The sequence below is a fragment of the Prionailurus bengalensis genome, chromosome E4 (assembly GCF_016509475.1).
Source record: "Prionailurus bengalensis isolate Pbe53 chromosome E4, Fcat_Pben_1.1_paternal_pri, whole genome shotgun sequence".
Classification (NCBI taxonomy): Eukaryota; Metazoa; Chordata; class Mammalia; order Carnivora; family Felidae; genus Prionailurus; species Prionailurus bengalensis.
Genome location: NC_057360.1, coordinates 31,140,600 through 31,154,835, shown reverse-complemented (window position 1 = coordinate 31,154,835; position 14,236 = coordinate 31,140,600). Strand labels below are relative to the sequence as shown.

General features: G+C 38.8%; 1 protein-coding gene across 1 annotated transcript in view; it reads right to left on the bottom strand.

The window, feature by feature from the left end:
* The window catches only part of INTS7 (integrator complex subunit 7), a 92,857-nt gene that overhangs the window by 53,027 nt on the left and 25,594 nt on the right, over positions 1–14,236 (bottom strand). Inside the window, exons 5-7 of the mRNA XM_043569006.1 lie at positions 11,940–11,986; positions 8,171–8,370; positions 7,564–7,686 (exon numbers count right to left, since the gene is read on the bottom strand). Coding sequence (XP_043424941.1) covers positions 7,564–7,686; positions 8,171–8,370; positions 11,940–11,986 — 370 coding nt within the window. The remainder of the gene's footprint in view (positions 1–7,563; positions 7,687–8,170; positions 8,371–11,939; positions 11,987–14,236) is intronic.

Sequence of the window (14,236 nt, the reverse complement as noted above, 5' to 3'; positions counted from 1 at the left end):
TAGAACTCATTGATCAGTATACCTAGAAAGGTTTCTGTAAATAAATTATACCACAATAAACCTGACTTCTAAAAAATGCTTTTCAAATTAATGGCAATGAGAGCACTAGAAGCCATAATTTATAGAATTTAGGCAATCTGCACTACGGGGAAAATTAATAGCCTTAACTGCTTTCATTATTAAACAAGAATAAAAATAAGTGTTCTAAGCCCTTGAAAAAGATAAGAAAGCCATGCCTCTGCAAAGTCAAATCAAGAAAAGGGGGATATAAACACAAAGAGTAAGAAAAAATAAAGATAAAATTTCAAATACAAAAACACTAAAAATTATAAAGGTTCTCTATATTGATACTAATGAATCTGAGAAGTGAATTAAATGGAAAACATCAAAACTGGCTGAAGAAGAGGTAGAAAAGATAGGGCAATACCTATATAGATAATTGGAAATATTCTCAAAATACTATCCTTGGAGAAAGTTCCAGGTTCAGATGGGTTTCTGATACCTTTTAAGCAGTATCCTTAGGAGACAGAAAATTTCTGTCATAGCTATTCACCATTCCAGAATATAGAAAGATAAAGATCCCAATTCATTTTATTAAGACAGCACCACCTGAACCCTACAATCTGTCAAAGTATACAGGAAGGAAAATGATAGAAAAATCTTACCTTTAATATAGTTTTTTAGAGCTACTCTTACAATAGCATTTTTTTTTCTTTTTTTTTTAGACAGAGTACAAATGGTAGAGGGAAAGAGAATCCTAAGCAGGCTCAATGCCCAGCAAGGAGACTGACACAGAGCTGGACGCCACAACCCCAAGGTCGCAACCTGAGCTGAAACCAAGTCAGATGCCCAACCAACTGAGCCACCCAGGCGCCTCTTAAATAAGCACTTATATATATATATGCCAGAAACCATATGTATATACACTGCTTTGCTCAAATATCTTATCTGGCAATCCTCTATTACCCTAGCTTAATGGCACTTCTGTTTCTTTAAATTCCTCCCATGATAAAAACAAAAAGCAGACAACATACACTTTAGCAGTACAGTCTCAATTCTTTGCTCTTTAAAGCAGAACTCCTGTATTTTTTATTTAGTTTTTATGTAAATTCCAGTTAGTTAACATACAGTGTAATACTAGTTTCAGGAGTACAACTTAGTGACTCAACACTTGGTGCTCATCACAAGTACGTTCCTAAATCTCCATTACCTATTTAACTCATGCGCCCCCCCGCCATCTTCTCCAACGACCCCCTGATAACCATCAGTTTGTTCTTTATAGTTCAGAGTCTGTCTCTTGGTTTGCCTCTCCCCCATTTTCCCCCATGATTGTTTGTTTCTTAAATTCCACCTGAGTGAAATCATATGGGATTTGTCTTACTCCAACTGACCTATTTTGTAAAGCAGAACTCCTTTAAAAGAACCTTCTAGGAGCACCTGGGTGGCTCAGTTGGTTAAACATCCAACTCTTGATTTCAGCTGAGGTCATGATCTCCCGGTCCTGAGTTCAAGCTCCACTCCACACTGAATGTGGAGTCTGCTTAAGATTCTCTCTCTCCCCCTTTCCCCTCCCGCATGCTCGTTCTCTTGTTTTCTCTCTCTCCCTCTGAAATTAAAAACAAAACAAAAACCTCAAACTTAAAAAAGAAATAAAAAATAGGGGCAGCTGGGTGGCTCAGTAGGTTAAGTGTCCAACCCTTGATGCGGGCTCAGGTCATGATCTCATGGTTCGTGGGTTCAAGCCCCACAATGGGCTCTCTGCTGTGTCAGCTCGGATCCTGCTTGGAATTCTCTTTCCCTCTCTCTCTGCCCCTCCCCCACTCGTGCACATGCAAGCACTCTCTCTCAAAATAAATAAACTTAAAAAATGTTTAAATAAAAAATTTTTTAAAACCCACTTTCTATATTCACAGTCTGTATTTTTCCTGTTTTCCTCCAACCAGTCTTGTGCCCACAATATTCCAATAAAACTGCTCTCATGCAGGTCATTGACGACTTCGTTTTACCAATTGCAAAGGTGAATTATCAGTCCTCATATCCTGAAGAATACAAATATAGTGCAGTATCCCTCATGGTTGATTGTAACTTTCTTCCTATAAAATAATACTATCTTGACTTATCTCCTGCCTCACAGGCTGCATATCAGGTTGCTTTGCTGGTTCTTTCTTATTTCATCGTTCCTTGAATCTCATCTATACTCTCTCCCTAGGTGACTCATCTGGTCTCATGACTTTAAATACCATCTATAAATTGATGACTCCCATATTTACAACTTCAGGTAGATCTGTTCACTAAACTCCCAACTCCTTGACATCTCTACTTGGATGTCTGACACTGTAAACGTCATTTGTTCAGAACTGAACTCCTGATCCTCAAGAAAAAAGCCTCCCAGAATCTTACTCAATCCAAGTAAATTTGTTGAAGCCAAAAACCTTGAGTCATTCTTTCTTTCTCTTACACTCTACGTATAATTTGCCAGTAAATCCGTCAGCTTTGCCTTTAAAATATATCCAGAATATTACCACTTCTCGCTGCTATCTCCACTGCTCCCCCGGGTTCAGATAACCACAGTATTTTCTAATTGGAATATTTGCAACTACCTCCTAAATGTTCTCCCTGCTTCTGCCCTTGTGTCCCTACAATCTAGTCTCAATATATCTAAGCCAGAGAGAGTCTCTTAGAACAAGTATACTAATGTCCTCTGCACCCCACCCCCATCACCCTGGTAACCACTGTTTTAGTTTTCCTAAGTTTGGCCTTTTCAGATTCCACAAATAAGTGACATCATAGAGTATTTGTCTCTCTCTGTCTAACCTGGGGGTGGGAGGATAGGACAGATGTTGTGTAAGGGTACAAATTTATGAGTAAGTAAGTCCTAGAGATCGAATGTATCATACAGTGAATATGGAAAACAATGTTGTATGATCATCATCAAGCTTGCTAAGACTCTAGAACTTAACTATTCCAAACACTAAAATTAAGAAATGATAATTATGTAATGTGATGGTGCTAATTATCACAACAATGGCAATCGTATTACAATATGGAAGTGTCCCATAATAACATGCTTAAATTAACACAATGTGATATGTCAAATATATTTCAGTGAAAAAATAATAATGGCCTGTGCTACAGTCCTTCCTTACAAAGGACTCAAAGGCCCTAAATGATCTGCTACCCCCTCCACCCATCTTACACTGTATGTACAGCCACACTGATCTCACACTTATGAATGCTCTCACATCAGGACCTTTTTCTTGCTGTTTTCCCTACTGGTAATGTTCTTCTTTCAGAGGCTCACAAAGTTGGGATCCCTCCTTTATGTCCTTGCTAAAGTGTCAGCTTCTCAGTGAGAGCTCCCCTGACCACCCTACATAAAACTAGAACCTCCGTCTTCCTCACTCACTGATCTTCTTCCCTGACTTTATTTTTCCCCACAACATGAATCACTACCTGGTCTCTCCACCCAGCAGAAGCAAACGCAAACCTTCTCTAGAGAAATTATTCTTTAGAAGATTCTCACACACACTTCTCCAAGGAAAATGAGGAGCTTAAAGTAAAAAACAGCCAAGTATATATGGAAAAAGGGTACTACAAAAGAGGGCCAAGAGAAATAGAGAGCAGAGACAGGTCTGAAAAGACCTTAGATAAGCTGGAGAGATAATTACTGGACTAAAACATGGACGGGAGAAATTATTCAGAGCACGGCACAGAGAGTTAAAGAGGCGGAAAAAAGATAAAGATTACGGGGGGATTACGAGAAGGGCTAACATACATTTAACTGGAGATCCGGGAGGAAAGGCAAGATAGACTGGCAACATCTGCAAAAATGACGGCTGACAATTTCCCAAAAGTGTTGAAAAACACCATTCTTATGTTTCAAGAAAATCAATAGCCAAGACAGTTTAAACAGAAGAAATCCACAGATGGTTCACTGTGCAGACCGTCAAATTAAACAGAGAAAATTTAAAGCAGGAAAAAAGTTCCTTCCAAAGAATACTGCCATTCTCAGCAGTAATAATGAAAATCAGTAGACGGCAGAATGGTATCCTCAAGGCCCTGGGCATTATTCTACCCCCAGAGAAAGTATCTTTCAAGATTGAGGGCAAAATAAAGACATTTTCAGACAAGCAAATACTGGGAGAGCTTACCACCACAGACCCTCACTAAAGGACTTCTCAATCAATCAATCAACCAACCAAAAAAAATCAATCAATCAATCAATCAAGGACTTTCCAAAGGCAGGAAAAAAAAGTATCCCAGAGAGAAAGCCTGAAGAGTAAAGACAGTGGAAGGTCCAAATGATCAATGAATTTATAAAACAACCAAACTGATAAGACAGAATTAAGACACATGACAACAATACGTAAGAGTTTAGAGGAATATAAATGAGTAGTGTGTCGTAAGGTCTTTGTAGCAGAATTAACATAAGATATATCTGAAACATACAGATAAAGACTAGAAGTAAAAAGATGATATTCTACCATGTAGGTATATCCCGAAGAAAACTGAAGTAACTATATTAGTATCAGACAAAACAGACTAAGGTAAAAGATAAACTGCAGAAAACTAAATAAATGCAATGTATTTATTCATGTATTAGAAGACATAACACTGTAAAAACATCAATTTCTTACAAATTGATCTTTGCATTCAATGTAATCCCAATGAAATGATCAGCTTTTTTTTCAAGTTTTATTTATTTTGAGAGAGAGAGAGAGAGGGAAAAGGGGGAGGGGCAGAAAGAGGAAGAGAGGGAGAGAATCCCATGCAGGTTCCGCACTGTCAGTGCAGAGCCCCACGCAGGGGGCTAAACTCACAAATCATGAGATCATGATCTGAGATGAAATCAAGTCAGATGCTTAACTGACCAAGGCACCCAGGTGCCCCTCTCAGCATTTTTTTTTTTTTTTTTAACCTGGAACTTGATCAGCTGCTTCTGAAATTTGTATAGAATGCCAAGGACCAATAAAGTACAAGTATCCAGAATATACAAAGAATGACTACAAATCAACAGAAAAGTAATCAAGACTTGAATAGCTGTCCAAATGATCAATAAACATATTAAAATGATGTTCAAAGAGAAAATCCAAATGATCAATAAACATATTAAAAGGATGTTCAACTTCTTTAGTAATCAAGGAATTAGAAATTAAAACTACAACTTTTAGGGGCGCCTGGGTGGCTCAGTCGGTTAAGCGTCCGACTTCAGCTCAGGTCACGATCTCGCGGTCCATGAGTTCGAGCCCCACGTCGGGTTCTGGGCTGATGGCTCAGAGCCTGGAGCCTGCTTCCGATTCTGTGTCTCCCTCTCTCTCTGCCCCTCCCCCGTTCATGTTCTGTGTCTCTCTGTCTCAAAAATAAATAAACGTTAAAAAAAAATTAAAAAAAAATAAATAAAACTACAACTTCTAAACTGGTAAAAATGTAAAGGTCTGGTAATTCTAAGTGTTGGCAAGGAAGTGGACCAATGGGCACTCACCTTATTAGGAATGTAAACTGGCTCAATCAATTTGGAACACAGTTTGACATTAACTGGTAGAGCTGAAGATCTACATATTCTAGAAGTCAGCAGTTTCACTCTTAAGTATACAAAGAAAGCCCAGCACATATGTGCCAAGAGATAAAGAATGCTCATAGCAGCACTGTTTGCAAGTGTCCCGTGTTGGAAATAACCCATCAAAAGCAAATAAACTGTGGTCCATTCGTATAATGGAAAACTACACAGCCATTAAAGGGAAAAAAAAAAAAAACATGCAAACACATGGATGAGTCTCATCAGTACGATGTTAAGCAAAAGAAATAAAAACAGGGGTGCCTGGGTGGCGCAGTCGGTTAAGCGTCTGACTTCAGCCAGGTCACGATCTTGCGGTCCGTGAGTTCGAGCCCTGCATCGGGCTCTGGGCTGATGGCTCAGAGCCTGGAGCCTGTTTCCAATTCTGTGTCTCCCTCTCTCTCTGCCCCTCCCCCGTTCATGCTCTGTCTCTCTCTGTCCCAAAAATAAATAAACGTTGAAAAAAAAAAAAAAGAAAGAAAAACAAAAACTAAACGTTATTTTTCAGGGAAGCATATATAGGTGGTAAAACAATACAGAGTGAAGAAACGATTATCACAAAAGTCAAAATAGCAGTTTCCTCTGGGTAGGTGTTCTGGTTCTGAGGGAAGGTGGCAGGGGTCTGTGAGCCTGCAGTCCTCTATTTCTAGCTGGATGGCGGCTACATTGTTTTCATTTACAATTATTTAAACCATTAAACCATATTTTACATACTTTTTTGTACGTGTGATGTGTCATACAATAAAGAGGCAAATGTGAAGGAATAATACAACACTTTCACTGGGTTTGCTTCCCTACTGTAGCCGAGTACATTCTCTTCTTGGAAAGACAGTATTATTTAGTGGAAAAAGCATTAGAGGACAGAGCTCTCTTAATTAAAATCTCAATTAAGTCCCCTTAAGAAGCTCTCTTAAGCATATTAAGTCTCTCTGAACCCTAACTTGTTCACCCCCTAAATGCAAATACTAACACCTGCCCTTATCTCTTGGGATAGTCGGGCCTACCAATCACAACATACGGAAACGTGTTTAGAAAACTGCAAACAAAAAACCCAAATTAACGCAGCACCTTAGCTTCATGATCTGAAATTCAAAGGTTTTTGTTGCACTGTAGCTATGATGACACCAAAAGATAATAAAATCCATGAAAATAAAGGTTACATTCTAATAATCTTCCACTTCACTTCAAACATTTTTTAGAAAATGGTGCATCTGTTAACAGTAATGAATAAACAAATTTCTTCTTTTGAGAAGAAATATAAAACATTAACTTGACCTAAAAAATGTTATAAAAGATGCCACATTAAAAGTCTAGAGATTGACTGGGGCACCTGGGTGGCTCAGTCCATTAAGTCTGACTCTTGATCTCAGCTCAGGTCATGATCTCACGGTTCAGGGGATCGAGCCCTGCGTCAGGCTCTGCACTGATGGTGTGGAGCCTGCTTGGGATTCTCTCTTTCCCTCTCTCTCTCTGTCCCTTCCCTGCTCTCTCTCTTGCTCTCAAAATAAGTAAATAACCTTAATAAAAATCTAGAGATTGAGACCTGCTCCTGCATTTACAAAATAAAACTTAAGAATGTCCTTCCTCTCTATAAAAAGGAAAAATATACTTTGCTGAGTTACGCTTCCAGTACCTTCTCCCTAATAAATCACAGCTGGCACCAACTGTTCTCCCTAAAGTGAGTAAAGGAGACAGGAATTAAATAAATGATTTTCCTGGGCTTCTCATGTAGCCTTAGTGCTGCTATGGGAAAAGTAACAGGAAACTGAGAGGCAAAGTCTAACTCACTAAAACAAACAATGCACAAAAGGATAAGAGTTTCAGGTATTTATTTTGCCACTTAAAAAATAACTTCTGCCGTACGTATCGACACTGCTCTTAATTTTTTTTTTTCAAATTCGAACATTTAAAAGATGACAAAGATGGTACAAAAATGGAAAGTAGAACAATTTATGACAATGTTGCATTATTTTTCTATATAAAATATTAATGTTGAAAGTTCCACATACCTGAATATTTTCCCTACTCCAAGTGTGTGGTGTTTTATTGGCAAGTAATTTCAGATCTTGAATAGCAAGTCTCTTTACTGCCTTCCTAGGGTCATTCTTCAAATACTGCAATAGTAGCTGAATCTATGAAAGAAAGGTCATTCATGAACAACACTGCCACTGAAATTGCCATTAGGGATGTACTACCGTTTAGTGAAGCTTTTAGATCTGAGACAGGACTCATTTCAGATTGCAGCCCTATCACTTATTAGCTATGGGTCCATGTTTGGGCCAGTTTCTCCTCGTGCATAAAACTATACTTATAATCCTTTAACTCGTAAGATTCTAGCACAGAACCTGGCCTTTTAATCTTTACTGCCAACTCCATGCTCTGCCAAGTGCCCTCACTTCTTCATGTTCTTAAAGGGCTCCCAAGAATTACTACTGTGGATGCAGAAAGAAAAAAGCAAGCAAAAGGAAATTAAAGTCATCTTTATCAGAGAAAGGGACCTTAATATTATCAAAACTTAGGAGTTAGTTAAAACTTAGGGGTTACTTAAATTTCCTGGTTTATACTTAATAGGAAAGTTTACTGAAGAAAAGGCAGTTTAAAGAGAACTGAAATTACCTGCTTAGGCGTATCAACCAAAGATGAAGCGGCAAGCAGAGTAAAAGTGTGCAAAGAAACAATCACCATCTTGGTGGAGGGATAGGACGTGACCAGCTGCTGTAAAAGCTGACGTGCGCTGGACGCCAGGATCGCATCATGGTGCATGTGCTGAAGGATGGGGATTAACTTCAGCTTCAAGTCAACTGGTGTGGCTAACCCTGGATGCAAAAGGAATCGTTAGGGACAGGTTTCTGATTATCATCCTTGATAATATTTCACATTTAAAAGGTCTGATTCGGGGCGCCTGGGTGGCTCAGTCGGTTGAGCATCCAACTTCAGATCAGGTCATGATCTCGGGGTTCAGGAGTTCAAGCCCCACATCTGTCTCTGTGCTGACAGCTCGGAGCCTGGAACCTGCTTCAGATTCTGTCTCCCTCTCTCTCTCTGCCCCTCCCCTACTTGTGATCTCTCTCTCTCTCTCTCTCTCTCTCTCTCAAAAATAAACATTAAAAAAAAATTAAAAGAAAAAAGATCTGATTCACTTAGCAAAATGACCATTTAAAAACAAATAGTATACTAATGTTACGTTTACGACATCAAAGATAATTATAGTAAAGCTAACCCCCAATTAAGTTTGATAGTTTTCTTCCAAAGCATTTATCTTAACATTAATTTTTTGGTCAGTATGAAACTACATGCTGACAGTAGAAAATGCCTTTAAAAGGCACAGCAGAAAGCAAAGTTTATTATTTGCTATCTATTTCTTCCCACAGCATACTAAAAAGATATATGCATGCCGGTACATATACATATGTACACACATACTCAATGGCTACAATTTAATTATGTTTACAGTTTTAATTATTTCCTTCAACACTAAGTCAAGACCTGGATGTAAGCAGACTGTGTGTGGAGGGGTTCTGAAGTTCTCTGAACTTAGTGTGGCAATGCCTTTTTTTACCTCCTCCACGGCAGGCATTCCATGAGGATTAAGTCCAGCGTATCTTTTGCTGTCAACACTGTAGCTACACAAAAACATGTTTTCTTCTGCAGCATGGCTTTGTGATGATAAAGAACAAAAACCTGTAGATCATAATTCACCACATATATGCCAAAAGCTAATTCATACTCTGCGGAACACTGTTTTCCCATTGTGAAGTCACCGTTAGTGGGAATATATAAGAACATTCCAACATCCAGGGGTGCCTTCCATCGACAACTCCCTTGCTGTGTGGCCTGTTTAGGTCTGGCCAAAGCAGAGAGCCCCAGGAGATGGAGGGGAGAAAAATGAGGTCAGAGTATGGACTCCCTGGTTTCCTTTCTGTAGCCATATCCTGCTTATGTTATTAATGTTTTGATCCTTACAGCACCAAATGCGTTTGACACTGCTGGCCATTCTGTCTTTGAAACTCTTCTCTCTTGAAGGCATACTCTTCCTGGCTTTTGTCCTTCTTCTGGCTATTCCTTCTCAATCTCTCTGTATTCATCTCTTTTAGCCACACTTTAATTTCTGGTATTCCTTGGGCTTGGTAATACACTTTTCTTCTCACCCTCAGTACTTTCCTTGAGTGAGGTGATATAATCCCATGGCTTCCATTATCAGCCATATGCTAAAGACTACCTCCTCCTACCCCTCCACCCTGCCCCTGAACTTCAGATACACGAATCCCATTACCTCCTGGTCACCTCCACTGGGATGTCTGGTCAGAAGCATTTTGTACTTACTGGGGCGCAGAGAACTTCTGGTCTTCCCCACAAAAAAATGGGAAAATTTTTCCCATTTTAGTATATGACAGGTGCATCATTATAGAGCCTTTCTTGATTCTCTTACTTCTCTCACACCCCACATCTAAATTTATTATTGATCTACTATTTATTATTGATTATTGATCTACTAAATTTATTATTGAGCTACTATTGATCGTAGCTTTAAAATACAAGCCACAGCTGACGATGCCATTCTGTTCCCATTGCTGTCCCTCTGGCTGACTTCCACCACCATCTCCAGACTGAATTACTGCAAAGTTCTCCTAAGTATTTTCCCTACTTACACCTTTCCCCATGGCAGACTCCTATCTCATATCCCTCCCTCCTTCCTCTGCAAATCTATGCTCAACCCAGCAGTCAGTGGAATTTTTCGCATTGATAGACATTTTTACTGGTTTAGGGACACTCAAGAGGTTTTCCTTGGCAGAAACACAAGCAACTTAAATTTAAATGTAAGGATGCTTTTATTACTAAGACTCCCCTGCCATTTCCCTATCTTGGGCTCCAGCCTTCCTCCACCCTACTCCTGTGCTTTTTTTCCCTCTTTCTCTTTCAACCCCCTAGAGTTCCTGTTCTTTTGCTTAAAATTTTTTATAGATAAAACTTGAGAAACAATAATGAATCTTAAGTGTGCAAACTAGCGGGTTTCTACATGTGAATATACCCAAATAACGATCACCCAAATACACACAATACTCCCGCACTGGCATAGGAAGGTCATGGGCATAGCTTCCACCAACTCCCTTGCTATTTGCCCGCTGTCTGAGTTTAGCCAGTGTAGAGCCCCAACAGGGTATAGGAGGAAGAAGAAAGACGTCAGAGTATTTATTCCCTGAGTCCCTCTCCACAGGGCCACATCAGGTCAAGCACACTGAAGGTCAGTTTTTCAAAGTGGCCCTCTTGACATGACTTCACGCTTCTGGTAATCACTCCCTCTTTGCGCCCTTGGGTGCAGGACTACATTATCCCCTACAGTTCATCCTGCCCACAACTTTGTAAATCGTTGCTTCCTTAAACCCACCTTAGATTATTTTAATTCAAGTGTGATATCTGTTTCCTGCTGAGCTCTTGTCTGACAGAGCAAGCGTTTGATAAAAACTACTCAACAAATGAGTGACGCATCCTTTTAATGATAGCTTTCTGCAGTAGAGCCCTTTTCTGGCAGTGAGAAAAAAGCACAAAGGAATAAAAGAGAACAGGACAAAGCTCAACCATTGTATCCTGGTCTTCAGGTAATTTTAACGTGGCTCCATTTCCTTTTCTGTAAAAGAGACCTAACAGCATTACCTGTCGACGTCTGCCAAGTTGTACAACTCAAAGGAATGTCACTTAGAAAAATACAAAGGACGTGGTGCTCTCTAGAGCTGTGCAGTGCTGGAGCCCCAGAGCCCCCTTTAATGAGCAGGAGGGTAAATGGGGTTAATACACATGAAGCGTAATATAGAAGATGAGATTAGAAAACTAGGGCCTTGTAGGCCATGGTAAGGAATCTGGATTTGAGTTTAGCTGCAACTGGAAGAAGACACTGGAGGAACATGAACAGAGTAAGAAACGAACTCCTCCGCTCCCCAGATCAGACTGTTCTTCCCTTAAATATCTGCATCTCTCACACAAATATCACTCCACTAGTGGCCTTCCTTGACCAGCATATACAAAATATAAAGCTCCCCCTTCCACCCTGGGGTGGGGACTCTACTCTGGGAGCTCCCTGTCCTTACCCTGCTTTTTTTTTCCATAGCAACTGTTATATTTTATTTTTATTTGTCTATTGCCACCCCCCCCCCCCACTTCTGCCACTAGAATGTAGGTTACAGGAGGGCAAGGACTTTGTTTTGTTCATTACTGTATCCTAAGCACCCAGAACAGCTCTGGCATTTAGAAGACGCTTAATAAATATTATTTAAATGAATAAGTAAATGAATGGTGACAAGCACACAGTAAGTACTTAATAAATGGTAGCAGCTATTATTAATACAAATCCCAGTAAGTCACTTCATAATACTAAATGAAGCACACATACCTTGAATCATTTCACTGATTTTGTTACAGATTCCTACAGCAAAATCCCTTTGAAAAAAGAGAGAACAGCAAAAACGTTAAAACCAAGAAAAATTACATTTGCTGACGTTTTCTTTTTTTTTTCCAATTTAATACATTATTTACTTTATTTTATTGTATTCATTATTGATTTTTTTTAAATATATGAAATTTGTTGTCCAATTGGTTTCCATACAACACCCAGCGCTCATCCCAACAGGTGCCCTCCTCAATATCCATCCCCCACCCTCCCCTCCCTCCCACCCCCCATCAGCCCTCAGTTTGTTCTCAGTTTTTAAGAGTCTCTTACGCTTTGCTGACGTTTTCTAAGGACTTAAAGAGAACAAAATCAACACAATATTACAAATCGTAACAAGGGTCTGGTACAGGGGGTGGGGTGAGAACTGCAACTGACACCTAAACTTCCACCAGCGAACGGCTCTGTCAACACTATTCTCAAGTGGCGTTCAAGGAACGATGCTCTGACTTACGAGTGCTGCTGCACGCATCCTGCATCACCGAGCCCCACTGTCTAAAAGATTCGAGGTCACTATCTCAGTTCGTGATGTTTTAGGAAAGGCTTTTAATTATGAGAAGCTTTTAATACCATAAGCTGACTATACAAGCAATAAAATAGATTTTAAATATTCTAAGTTTTAGAAAAGTAGACTAATTATGAAATAGAAAAGTGGGAGGAAATATGGGCAGAATCTTACCAAGAGCTGAACTATTTAAAGTTAGCCATGTTTGGGGTTTTTTTTTATATTATATACATGTAAAGTATTTTCCAAGGGGCTGCTTTTGATTCTGTCTTAACAAAAATATGACTGTTGCAAAAGGTATTAATAACATGAATATTTGGGATAGGACATTACATCATATGTAAGGAAATATGATACAGATAATATGATCAAGCTTGGCTCATTTAGCCATGATAAATGATATGTTAAGACATAAAATACTTCCCCTCTGCAGTTCAGTGGATGTCCACATAAAATATTTCCTGCCATTAAGATATTTGCCATTTTCAGTTTCATTCTCTCATAAGCTCAGTGTTTTCCAGAGGCTACATGATGCATAATGACACCATCTCTTGACAGCTAATGGAATGTGTAATTGTGCATTCTTGTGTTTTCTAGAATTTTCCAAGGTAGTAGGTTTAGTATATGAACACATTCTCTGAGATTAACTCAGTTTGTTCTCAATTCTCCTGTGTTGTTACTATATTTGACTGTATCTATTTTTTTTTAATGTTTATTTTTGAGAGAGAGAGAGAGAAGAGAGAGAACACGAGGCAGGGAGAGGCAGAGAGAGAGACACAGAATCTGAAGCAGGCTCCAGGCTCTGAGCTGTCAGCACAGAGCCCCACGCAGGGCTGGAACTCATGAACTGCAAGATCATGACCTGAGCCAAAGTGGGACGCTTAACTGACTGAGCCACCCAGGCGTCCCTTGACTATATCTATTATTATCTTTAGAATCTCATTATCATTCATCATTATTTTGAAATCCTGAGGTTTTCCTTATGTTTATAGAGAAACATATCAGGAAGTACACACTGTCATGTTTTGCATTAAATTTTGAAAGATTTTCCTAAAATTTTATCTAAAGTTGCTTTTGTTTCAGAATTCAATAATATTTGATTACAAAATAAAATAAAGTTTATTTGCAAAGTCTTTTTTTATAATTAAAAAAAAAAATCACTGGCCAGAGATTAGAAGGCTCGTTTTCTCAACACAACCTGTACTGTCTAGGTCTAAACATGCTGAAAAAAGCTAAAACTGACAGATCAGAGAGTTTTCTAATGTGTGGAAAGAAAGAACCTATTCTAAAGGAAAGCAAAATTGTAAATAAAAAAAATAAGACTAAAGCTATCCTTGATTTTTTAGATGTTTATAATTTAACTTATCGTGCCTCATGATATAAAACATTTCAAAATGTATTATGGTACCAGTTAACTCTTGGTTTCATTTTGAGACTATTTAGCATTTTTTAAAAAAGACTATTTTAAATGGGCTCTTTAAAAGCAAAATATTGATTTTCAAACCAAAAATAAGAACAGGGTGAGTTATAATGCACTGGCTGGAGAAGTGCACCTAACATAAGAGTCATGTGCAGCTGAGCATTGACAATGCTGAAAACCTGGATGAAAAGTCAGTAAAAGAAGTCAAGGCACTGCCACTTTTCAACATTAGAGTAATTTATGAAATAAAAGATTTAGCTGCAAACAGGAAGACTAAGTAACAGCTCAACTGCAGAGTTTTATTTCTGCATACAGATG